Source organism: Nicotiana attenuata, unplaced genomic scaffold, assembly GCF_001879085.1.
Source record: "Nicotiana attenuata strain UT unplaced genomic scaffold, NIATTr2, whole genome shotgun sequence".
NCBI lineage: Eukaryota > Viridiplantae > Streptophyta > Magnoliopsida > Solanales > Solanaceae > Nicotiana > Nicotiana attenuata.
Window position 1 is genome coordinate 407,534 of NW_017670877.1, and position 12,982 is coordinate 420,515.

At 40.2% G+C, this 12,982-nt stretch overlaps 1 protein-coding gene across 1 annotated transcript; it reads right to left on the reverse strand.

Moving 5' to 3' along the window:
- Positions 1 to 8,459: 8,459 nt before the first annotated feature.
- On the reverse strand, positions 8,460 to 8,963 carry LOC109244133 (serine/threonine-protein phosphatase 7 long form homolog). The gene has a single exon (XM_019411170.1). The coding sequence runs from the start codon at positions 8,961 to 8,963 to the stop codon at positions 8,460 to 8,462; it is 504 nt and encodes a 167-aa protein (XP_019266715.1).
- Between the last annotated feature and the right edge of the window lie 4,019 nt (positions 8,964 to 12,982).

Genomic DNA, 12,982 nt, shown 5'->3' on the forward strand with positions numbered 1-12,982 from the left:
TGATGAAATTCGTTCAGCAATGTGGGATGAGTCTAGACCAACGGTGCTGGAAAAAGCCATGTATTTTCCCGATAAAGCTCGCCTAACCAGGGCTTGTAAAATGTACAACGTAAGAGAGTGTCGTGAGATGATAGTATGGGATTAAACTCCGAAGGTATACAAGGCCATATGTCGTAGATACTTTATGGGTTATAACTGGATGCTGCGTGCGAACAAGAAGGAAACAGGGTTGTGAAAAGTGGGTAAATATATTATCGCCCACAATTGTGAAATGGACACATTCAATGAGAATCACTTCAACTTGGATGTTGACTTGATTTCTCTTATCTTGATTCCACACTTAGAAGTGTCCATTAGGTACAAGATCAAAGAGTGTATTACATTCATCCACCAGGAATATGGGTGTACTATTACCAAAAGAAAGGCATATCTCGGGCGCAAACGTGCATTTAAAATTATTTATGGTGACTGGGATAAGTCATTTTTATCTCTACCTAGGTACATGGCCGCACTGAAACATTTTAACCCCGAGACTGTTGTTGAATGGAAGCATGAGCGGAGTCCAGGAATACCGGAATATATATTCAGATATGTGTTATTGGCATTTAAACCAGCAATTGATGGTTTTGTGCATTGCCATCCGGTAATTTCCATAGACGGCACTCATGTATATGGAAAGTATGATATTAAGCTGTTGATTGCAGTTGCAGTAGATTCCAATGGACAAATATTTCTACTAGCTTTTTCCATTTATGCCAATGAAAGCGAAGAGACATGGACGCTATTTTTGAACCACTTGAAGCGGCACGTTGTCAAACAGCGTTCAGGTATTTGTCTAATATCTGATTTGCATGGTGGTATTTTAAGTTTTGTACGGCATTTGCCTGAATGGCAGGAACCCTATGCATACCACTGTTACTGTGTGAGGCACCTGAAGGCCAATTTCCAGAAGAAATATCCCGACAAGGCCTTGCATGATTTAATGTGGATGGCTGCAACTGAGCACCAGCAGTGCAAATTCAGGAGGCGCATGGAATTGATCCGGCAGTTAAACGAAAGAGTCTATAATTGGTTGACGGGACATGAGCTTCACAAGTGGAAATTACATGCCGATGGTGGCGGATGATGGGGAGCCCTGACTACAAATGTGTCGGAGTCATTCAACGAGTTATTGAAGCCTGCACGTGGATTGCCTGTCACTGCCATAGTCCGGATGACATTCAAACAGATGGCGGAGAGGTTTGTTGAAAGGCATAGAGCTGTATCGGAATTGATAGACAAGGGTATTGAATTTATGCCAATATCGATGAGAAGATTTGAGAAATACAGGAGACGAGCACATTGGCATTCATATTTACAATATGATCACGGCCGGGGTATTTTTAAAGTTTGCACCGCTATCCGCGGACACCGCGGGAATAATCTACACACCGTAAATGAAGCCAGCAGGTTGTGTTCATGTGGGAAATGGACCATCTACCACATGTCGTGCTCACATACCATGAAGTGCTTTCAACAAACATATTTAGGGGCAACCAACTATGTTAATAGGTAATACAGTGTTGCTGCATACGTGAACACATATAGTGGGCAGTTGCAGCCAGTGGGTGTTGAGCATTATTGGCGCCCAGAACCATTTAAAATGCTGTGTAACAAGGACTATTTGCGCAAGCTACAAGTGCAAAAGAGAACGCGTATACAGAACCAAATGGATGTTGGTGATACCGTTTATGCGCGTAAATGTGGCATATGCTCTCAAATAGGACACGACCGTCGTAAATGTTCTTCAGTTGGTCTGGGTGGCGGTGGTAGTCCAGCTCCTGGTGCAAGTTCGTCTAACGTACCCAACTATCAAGGATACACCTAGTATTTTATTTTCGTAATGTTTTTTGTAATAAGTGTCTGTTCTTGTTTATGTTGCAATATCTATCAAATAAAATTATGTTCCACAGCTTTGTTACATCTATTGATATTTAACTTTTTTCAGTTGAGTAAATTAATGAATTTCTCCCTCCTGTTCATGTAGTCAAAAATAGTATTGGGTTAAAACATAATATGAATTGGGATGATGATATGATAGTTCCAACATTCAACTTATTGGTGTTAGTAAAGAAGAGCAATATGAATATTGAAATTTCATAACATAATACTTCAAGACCAAAAAACACAACAACCATAACTAAAGCAACATACATGAAAATAAAAGATAATAAAATGATAAATCAAGACAAAAACATCCTAGAAGAAAGTAAAAAACAGATTAGTACAAACAGGATATCCGTCTCCCTTCATGTCCACATTGAAGATAGCACGCAGTGGTGAAACATCAACCAACGTAAATTTGACGACGAAACCTCGACTGATAAAATTCTCCAACACAAAAATCTCCAGCCTACCTTGAACCTTCTTTGATCACCAACACTCATATTTACATACCACTCTTTGCCACGATGGTGAAGATACGCGTGTTCTAATGTTGGAGGAAGATGCTTATAGATTTTTCTTGGAATATACTTTTAAAAAAATAGCAATTCTATTAAGTTTCGGAAAATATGAAACTGAAATAAGATATACAATACTGATGTACATATACTTTCTGGAATTAAGGTATAAACAGCAAAGGTATTTTATGTTAAAGAAATAAAGTTTAATGCACATAATAATTTACCAGATCATGGTTGTCGACGCATGAATCATTCATAATCACTTCAAATGTTGGAGGATTCTCTTCTTCATTATCACTGCTAGTAGAAGAGTAAGCATCATTGCTAGTAGAAGAGTAAGATAGGGCACGTTTGGTAGAGGAAGAGTCATCCATAGTTTAGGGTTTGAGTATGTGAGTGTGTTTTATGTCTTGAGTGTGAGTATGTGCGTATGTTTTATGTTTTGAGTATGTGACTATATATATAGGGACACGCAGAGCATATCATGGTTAAATACTACGTTTTGTGAATATATATAGCGCGGTTAAATACTACGTTTTGTGTGTTGTCTTATCGATCTGAATAGCTGACCGACTGCGAAAAAGTTGTTTCGTATCAGAAAAAGTCAATATGCATATCGTGGTTAAATACTAAGTTTTGTGTCAACATGTATAGCGCGGTTGAATACTACGTTTTGTGTGTTGTCTTATCAGTCTGAAAAACTTACCGACTGCGAAAAAGCTGTTTTGTTTCAGAAAAAGTCAATATGCATATCGTGGTTAAATACTACGTTTTGTGCCAATATGTATAGCGTGGTTAAATACTATGTTTTGTGTCAATATGTATAGCGCAGTTAAATACTATGTTTCCCTGTGTTGCCTTGCCTATAAATAACGACCGTATTCTAGTTATTTTCTGCGCTTAACAATAACCAATAGCAAATATTTCCATAAAAGCAAGGGTTTTCTTACGCTTTAACAAATGTCTGAACCCCTTTATCTACCAAGGTGCGAATGCGGCAAAAAATGCATGATGAAAGACTGTTGGGATGATGGTAAAGCTGGACGCCGTTTGTAATGACCCGACTGGTCATTTTGTATTTTCGAACCTCGTTCCCTTAAATAATACTTTCCGCACTTGCTTTAGCTAATTTATGACTTGCGGGGACGGGTGGTTCGGAAGTTAGAAGAGTTTTGAGCAAGAATAAGCCTAGTTGCTTCTTTAAGTTTCTTCAAAAAGGCTAAGTTTGACTTCGGTCAACATTTTGGGGAAACGGACCCGGAATCGTGATTTGACAATTTCTGAGGGTCCGTGGGGAAATATGGGACCTGGGCGTATGCCCGGAATCGAATTCCGAGGTCCCTAGGCCGAGTAATGAATTTTTATATGAAATTGTTAAGTTTAAGTTTCTAAGATTTAAATAAACTAAGAAATTATTGTTTTCCTAGGTATCGGGTTTGAATTTCGAATCCGAAACTTGGTACAAGTCCGAAGTATCAGTTAAGACTTACGTGTAAAATTTGGTGTCAATCCGAGTGGTTTAAGGGCGTTTTGACCCGTTAGGAGGAAATTTAGAACTTGAAGGTTCAATGATTTGAATCGTTTGGTTTTGGGGTTGATTCCCTGATTTAGCGTTGTTTTAAACGTTTCGAGGGCTCGAGTAGGTCCGCCTCGTAATTTCAGACTTGTCGGTATGTTCGGGCGGGGCCCGGGAGCCCCGAGCGTCAAATGGTCGAGGTTCGAGTGAAGTTGAAAACTTAGGAAAAACCTTATCTGCTGCTTCTGTCATAACCGCTTCTGCGGCTCTTGGACCGCAGAAGCGAGACCGCAGAAGCAATCGTTTTATCGCAGAAGCGGAAGGGGCCAGGCCCAGGGGAAACCGCAGAAGTAGACCCTGACCGCAGAAGCGGTCCATCCGCCCAGGCCCAGAACCGCAGAAGCGGTGGGCTTTCCGCTTAAGTGGCCTCGTAGAAGCGAGGTTATGACCGCAGAAGCGGCCCAGGCCCCCTTGCCCATTTCCGCAAAAGCGGCTCATGTCTGCAGAAGCGGGATTCCTTCCGCAGAAGCGGAAATCACTGGGGCAGAAGGGTTCATTAATACAAACCCAAACTCATTTCTTCCACATTGCTCTCAACACTTAGGCGATTTTGGTGATTCCAAAGAGGAGGCTTCAACATAACATTGCAAGTTTGGGATTGTTCGGCTTCGAATTAAGGACTTGGGCTCGTTCTTGGACATTGGGAGTGCACTTTGGAGTGAGGTGAGTCTCCTTTCTAACCTTGTAAGAGGGAATTGTCCCCATAGAATTTTAAATGAGTAATTGTTGCTAAATGCGGGGGCTACATACGTACTAGGTGACGAGAGTCCGTGCGTAGCTACTATATGATAATTGTTCGGGTAGTTTAGGACCCACGTCATGTCTAATTGGGGAATATCTCTTATTTTAATTGCCAATATGATCATTTTGATTTGCTAGAGACTTGAGGAAATGAAAGGTGAACGTAAGAGTTGTTGAGCCTTGGTAGGAATTTCCTTGTATGTAATTGAGCCATATGTGCTTTTCTTGATATTTTCTTGATGATTATGGATCGGGCCGATCTCCTCGGTGATAATAGATGCATCTATGGTTCATGCCGCTCGACCCTCGGCAGTGCACAATTTATTTTCTGTTGGAGCGGGCCATCGACCTTGGCATGATTGTGTATGATTTATATGCTTACATTTAGATATGACATGATCACTTGTTTAATATGAAAAAGGGAAGACTGGTAGTTTAATTATGTCAAGAACATGAATATGACTTTTCTCTTAAACTTGTGTTATTGGAAATTCTTCATGCTGTATATCTCACTTTATTATTATATTATCTTGACCTTAGTAAGTATCAAGTCGACCTCTCGTCTCTACTTCTTCGAGATTAGACGGGATACTTACTTAGTACATGTGGTTTATGTACTCATACTACGCTTCTGTACTTAAATGTACAGGATTTGAGGCAGGTGGATCTGGACATCATCCTGGTGCGCATCAGTGAGCACGCTTGGGGACTTCTACTGTGAGCTGCTTCTCTTTCATGCCGATCCGCAGCCGAAGAAGTCCTTTCTTGTACTTTTTTTTTTGTTTCTGTCTATTCTGATTCAGACAGTAGGATAGTGTATTATTCTTTTGTGTATATTCTACTAGTCGCCCGTAGCTTGTGACACCAGGTTCTGGCACACACAGTAGTAGACATTTATTTTGGGGTTGTATCGCTATTTTAGCACTTTATGATCTTTACTGGTCTTATCTTTAAATTTGAAAATCTAGTATAACTGTCTTTGGCTAAAGTAAAATGAGAACTTAATCACATTCCGCATCGGCTGGCCTGACAACGGTGTTAGGCGCCATCATGACTTATTATAGAAAATGGGTCGTGACACTGCTACTGGATGTGTATGAACAAGTTTTATAGGGTTCTCGACGAACCTGTTTGCAATTTTGAGGTATGGATGGATGAACCCTGTCAGCAGGAATACTACAAACAAAAGTTGCAGTATCTTCATTATTTGACATTAAAACAGTGGGAATATGAACGACAATACAAACGAGAAGTTGCAGAGTTGAAGGAGAAACTCAAAAAGGCGGAAGAAGAAAAAATAAGCTGGAAGAAAAATTGAAAGGGTTGGATTAGAGAATACTACGCGGTGGTGACTAAACAATGACATGTATGTGTTGAGCGTAGTAGTGTATCTTTATGTTTTCTGTGTCATGTGTTTTCAGTTGTACTGAATTTAAGTTATGCTAAGTTTCTATGTTTGTGTTTGTGTTGTAATGTTAAAATAAAGAAGAAATGGGGTAATAAACACATAATGCGCATATTATGTAACCATAAAAAATTGTTTTTATTATTTACACAAAATACAAAAAAAGAAAATCAATGTGTCCCGCAGCCTGTGTGCTTCAATGCAGCCGCTGGCCTGAGGCGCATCCCCTCCTGCACAGGTACACTATCAGGATCATCCTCATCACGTCGCCTCTTTATATGAGGATGCGCTGCAGCATGATCGTCAATAGGGCTGGCGGGATCGGTAGAAGGGGTCATCGGTCCATCAGCAACCTACAAACAATAAGTAAGCTCAGTATATGAAAATATATATTAGTAATGTACGTGTTAAGTCAAAAATATTTTCTTACCATGATCTCGTTGGGCTCCTGAATATAAGCATCCGTGGTGTCCTGCTCAGCATCGCACAAAGTGGCCTCCATGATGGGCTGGGACGAAGCCTTAATAAGAAAATTATAAAGTTATTTATGGCGAATCAATGAGATAACAACAAATTAAAATTTAATAGTAATACAAACATACCTGCACCTATGATAGATCCACAGCACCCATCGACGAAGAGCCAAAACTCAGCCGACGCCCACCATCTACATCTCGGGTTGGCCAATCCTCAGCTGCGGTCGATGGGCCTGAAAAGAAATGCTCCCAATATCCGGTGAAGCTCGTGCCCGTGATCAACAATGGATCTGATGGGGTCACCTGCGATGCTGGCAGCTCCAGCTGAAGGCTGTACGACGACATGCTGCTGGGAGGCTCGTCTGGCTGAGGGATGTAACCCGACAGATCATCTCCAACATCCTCATCAGGTGCCTCAACAGGTGCCTTAACGCCCCCTTGCTGGGGAGCTCCTCCTCGCCGGCCCCCACGACCCCGTGGGGCACCCCTGCCTCGTCCCCTTGGTCATGCTACGGGCCTACCCCTATGGTAGTTCTCTGGCACCATATAAGCAGGGATGTGCTCTAAGTGCTCTTCCTCTCTGGCTCGATGCAGTGTTCGGGAAGCCAGCTCCGTAAACTGCCGACTATACTCCTGTAAAGCGACCGCAGGATCACCGGCATGCTGTTGCATCCGCAGTCCCAACGTAGACCAATGGCTGCACAACATGTAAAAATATAAATTACAAAACGCTATGTCACAGTTATAAGTAAGAATACCAAATAACATACTCGTGCCTCGTGCCTCTCGGCGTATGGAACGTACCGACTGCCATCTCGGTGAATGGGGTTTTCGACGAAAAGTCGGGTAACGCCGCGGTACCAAGATAGATACTCATGCTCAGCATCCTCCAGAGTCTGTGGAGGGGGGAATCAGCTCCAATTGTTGGTCCCAAGTAAATATCTGATCCTGTAGCCATTCCAAATATGCGTCGTCCACCCTGTGACGATCATGCCGCTGGTAATGTATGGCCTCCCAGGTGGGCGGTGTCGGTATGAGCTGCAACCTGCCAAACTGGCGAAGTACCCACTCGGCGGCATGATGCTCCGCAATATCAAGGCAGGACAACAGGACGGAAAAGGCCCAAATACCATGGCCGGCAGAGCAACAATCGGGCAAGCCAGCTATCAGCGCGTCGCTGTATGGAGTCCAGATGAACTATTATGGAAGAACACAAAACTTCAGTATACGCAACTTCTGTTTGAAGCAATGACAAGTAAACTTAGATATACATTTACCTGTGCTCCATCCAACAAATCCAATACATCCCTGCACAAGGAGAGATTATGCCGAGCCTCGTACTCGCGCGTATGTCCCCGCCGGCGTACCCACCTCCTAGCTAGAGGGAGCAACTCCGGATCTAATGGTGGTAGAGGTGGATGCAACTGCAGGAACCGCTCCCAGGCCCAAACCTAACATAAAAAGTTGACGTAAAAGTTAAGATATATTTTTACTAGGTATGTTAAAATGAATAGAGTATTCTAATATGTTGTCACCTGTAGTAGCGGCAAGAATCCAGCAACCTCACGCTGGGTGCCCATGCTCACCCGGCACATGCATCTGTATAAGTAGGCGAGAATAGCAAAGCCCCAGCTGTATTGGGGTAAATCATCTAGCCGCTCAAGATGATGAAGAAATCTCAAGCTGACTAGGTTCCCCGAAGTGTTCGGGAACAAGACCTCTCCAAACAACAGGAGTAGCAGCAACCTCGTATACCAGTCAATGTGATCATCCGGTGTAGTGCCATCGATCTGAGGATGCAATGCCTCCAACCACAGTCAAATAGTCATCGACGAAAAATGATCGGTCCCATGCAGTACAGTCTCATCCTCAGGCCGGACACCGGTGAGCCGCTGCAGCAAGTCCAAGAACTGCACACGTGTCATGTCTCTCATGCCCGCCGGCAAAGAAACAAGCAGTCCATCTACGGGCAACCCATATAACACCTCCACGTCCTGCAGTTTGATGGTGGCCTCGCCAATGGGCAGGTGGAATGTGTGCGTCTCCGGTTGCCACCGCTCTATAAGGGCCGTGATCAAAGACCAATCGAGCTGCAGCCGCCTGATCTCAATCATCCTGTAGAAACCCGTGCCCCGCAGGCGCGCGACTACACGGTCATGAAGAACTCTGTCATGCAGAAAGTCCCACATGTCGTCCACTCTCCTGGCGCGGAGAGTATCGGTCAGTAACTCACCCTTCCATATGTGGGCGGACCTATGATCGCCCTGTAACGAGAATAGCGCATCGTTGTAGGGTCCGGGATGAATAGGCGACGCATCCATGTCGTCCATTATAAATTAAACAACATTAATTACATGTTAGTTTTATAATTTTAAATGTTTGTTTGTAAACTAAATATTCACATATGGGTTCCGGGCTCGATATTTGGAGTCCAGTAGCACCAATTTATTCTATGTGTTAGTTTTATTATTTTACATGTTAGTTTGTAAATTAAATATTCACATATGAGTTCCAGGCTCAATAGTTGGAGTCCAATAGCACCAATTTATTATGTGTTAGTTTTATTATTTTACATGTTAGTTTGTAAATTAAATATTTAATTTTTATAATTAAATATTCACATATGGGTTCCAGGCTCCATATTTGGAGCCCAGTAGCACAAATTTATTCTCTGTGTTAGTTTTATTATTTTACATGTTAGTTTGTAAATTAAATATTTAATTTTTATAATTGAATATTCACATATGTGTTCGAGGCTCCATATTTGGAGCCCAGTAGCACCAACTTATTCTATGTGTTAGTTTAATTATTTTACATGTTAGTTTGTAAATTAAATATTTAAGTTTTATAATAAAATATTCACATATGGGTTCCAGACTCCATATTGGGAGCCCAGTAACACCAATTTATTCTATGTGTCAGTTTTATTATTTTACATGTTAGTTTGTAAACTAATTATTTAATTTTTGTAATTAAATATTCACATATGGGTTTCCAGGTTCCACATTGGGAGCCCAGTAGCACCAATTTATTCTATGTGTTAGTTTTATTATTTTACATGTTAGTTTGTAAATTAAATATTTAATTTGTATAATTAAATATTCACATATGGGTTCCAGGCTCCATATTTGGAGCCCAGTAGCACCAATTTATCCTGAATTCTTCTATGTGTTAGTTTTATAATTTTATGTGTTAGTTTTATAATTTTATATGTTTGTTTGTAAATTAAATAATTGGTTTTTATAATTATACAATATTTACTTATTAAAGATTCATATATGGGTTCCAGGCTCGATATTTGCGGTCCAGTAGCACCAAATATATGTTGACTATAATTGGACAAATTTATATTTGTTCTATCAGTTATTTGGCGTATTTTTTAGTATAAGAGATACTTAAACTACAGGGAAACTACGCTAAAAGGCACTACATTTTACTACGCTAAAAGGCGCTACATAATACTACCCTAAAAGGCACTACATTTTACTATGCTAAAAGGCATTATATTTTACTACCCTAAAAGGCACTATATTACTAGTCTTTACTCAAAAAAAAGATTTTAACCACATAAAACACAACAAATACATTGTAATCACAAAAATACATATAAAATAGTAATAATTATTTATTAATATTTTTATTAACAAATAATAACATTTCACAATTATATTCGATTTTTTTACAACATTAATATCTTAGTCCGAATAAAAATAATATACCAATTAAATCGTAAAAAAATACAAAATAACATACAACACATTCAAAACAACTAATATGCATTATTTATACGAGTTTGGACATAAACTAAATCGGAATACCTCAATTTATGTTTTTTGGAAAGTTGAAGATTTAAAATTTTGACTCCGAAACAAGCAACCCACAATAATAGAAGACTTGGCTAGGATGTGGGACCAACAATATCTACTTTTTACGGGATGGGTGGGGTCCACACGAGCTTTGTGTCTTGTTTATGGAGGGGGGCCATTTTTTAAAAAAAAATGAAGAAGAAGAAGAGTGGGCAGAACATGGGGGAAAGGGAAGGGTTTTTGATATTTATTTATATAAAACGCGGTATGTAACCGCGATCTATATAAATCGTGATAACAGACCACGTTTTATATAGCAGTCTTATCAGCTTTATATAAAATGCGGTCTGTGAGAGTGTTTTATATAAATCGCGGTTACATACCGTGTTTTACCTTAACGGTCCAAACGGCCGTTAAGGTAAAATGGGGTACTGTACCGCGTTTTATATAAAAATATTACTCCCTCCGTTCTAATTTATGTGAACCTGTTTGACTGGGTACGGAGTTTAAGAAAAAATGAAGACTTTTATAATTTGTGGTCTTAAACAAATCAAAAAGGTGTCCAGAGTATTTGTGTGGTTATAAATGCTTCTCATTAAGGGTAGAGTTGGAAGTTTAAACTAAATTGTTACCAAATTTAGAAATGGATCATTCTTTTTGGAACGGATCAAAAAGGAAATAGGTTCACATAAACTGAAACAGAGATAGTACTTTTTTTTACACTTAAAATCGTATTTTGAGTCTAAAAAAAATAACATTTAGGTTCCGGACCCCTATGTCTTTGGCAAGCAGCTTTTTCCTTGTCAGGGAAAAAAATAAAACGCATAGGACTATATATAGTACACGCTCAGGCAAGAGAGTATCCGAGGCTAGTCAACGGCTCTTACCAGTTACCACCACTATAAAACTGAGAAAAGACCAAACAAATTGAAGGATTGTTTACCACGTACAGTTGAACGTGTAAATGAATAAACGAAAGACATATCACTCCCATTTGGTATGGCAGAAGTGATGATAGGTGATAATAGGTAAATTAGACTATAATTAGGCCCTAAAGAACCACATTTTTGTATGGCTTTTACGGAAAAAAGTGATAATAAAATGCTCTGATTAGTGCTTTTCATGCTTTGCAGGCTATATCCAATAAAAGAAGTCTGTGGAGTACTTTTGGGATCAATTACGGAGAAAAGGAGGCCAATCATACAATATCCACAAAGTGCACCAAGCTAAGGGACAAAACCAGAACTGAAGCTGGTCTGCCGCTGTCCGGGCGTAACCGCGGTAGGACCGCGGCAGAACACTGCTGCAGATTCCGAAGGCCACTCTGGCCGCGGTCCTGGCGTAACCGCGGTAGGACTGCGGCAGGACGCATAAACTTCAGGGACGAAAGTGTAAAACACGGGATTTTAAGCCCTAAACCCTATATTAAACGAAGGAAGCCGGCCAAGAAAGAGGAGGACGCCACTTTGGAGTAAAAACACACACGGGATCGTGAGGAAGTGGAGAATTCTCAGTTTTCTTCATCTTTTTCTAGTATTTTCAATTGATTCAACAGTCATGCAATTGTTTGATTACATCATGAGTGGCTAAACACCCATTGTTCTGGGGTTGTGAGTTAGCCATGAATATTGTTGTTTGATATTAGCTTGACCTTGATTATAATTCACCAATATATGGTTGTTTCTTCAATTCTGTGTTTAATTGCTTAATTGTCTGGCCAACAGTTAGGTTCTATTTACTATCTATGCTATGCTTGGGAAAGCCATGTTTAGATTAGAGAAGAATTGAAGAGAGCATGATCTTAACCCTTAGGGGGAGCGGATTTGTGGTTAGGATAGGAATATACCTAGTCACCGTGCTTAATTAAATATCGTAATCTTAATGCGTTCTTAATAGATTGATTTCATAGGAATATAGGCGTTAATCTATTGAGAATAGGTGAGTAGTACTTCAGGAGAAGGCAATGAGAGCATTTATCGATTAATTAGCAATCATGGGTGAATTATATGAAAGGGAGAGTTAATTAGAACACAATACGAATGGTGAATCGATCAGAACCCTGGAATACTTGTCTCTACTGAATACACAACAATCAATTCGTTACTTGATAATTTAGTATTACTTAGAATCGTAGTATAGTATAATCATATTATTGGACTCTGATTTTAGCTGGACTGAATAACAATTTTAGTATTCCGTGAGTAGTTTACACAAGTCTCTGTGGGTTCGACACTCAACTTATCATTATATTACTTGTCGACCACGTATACTTGCGTGTGCGTTTGGGAGCAACAAGTTTTTGGCGCCGTTGCCGGGGACTTGAATATTAACTACTTGCTAGTTTTTGCTTTAATTGCTTATTTCGTCTAGTCTAACGTTACTTGATTGTTGCTGAGATCTCAAGAACTTTGATTGGATGCGTAGGGTCAGAAGCCAGGACAGACTTCAAGGCTTTGATCCTGAACCTGAGAGAACATTTCACAGGAGGTTGAGGGAAGCAAGGGACACGAATAATATTCAGGCACTTGTTCAAT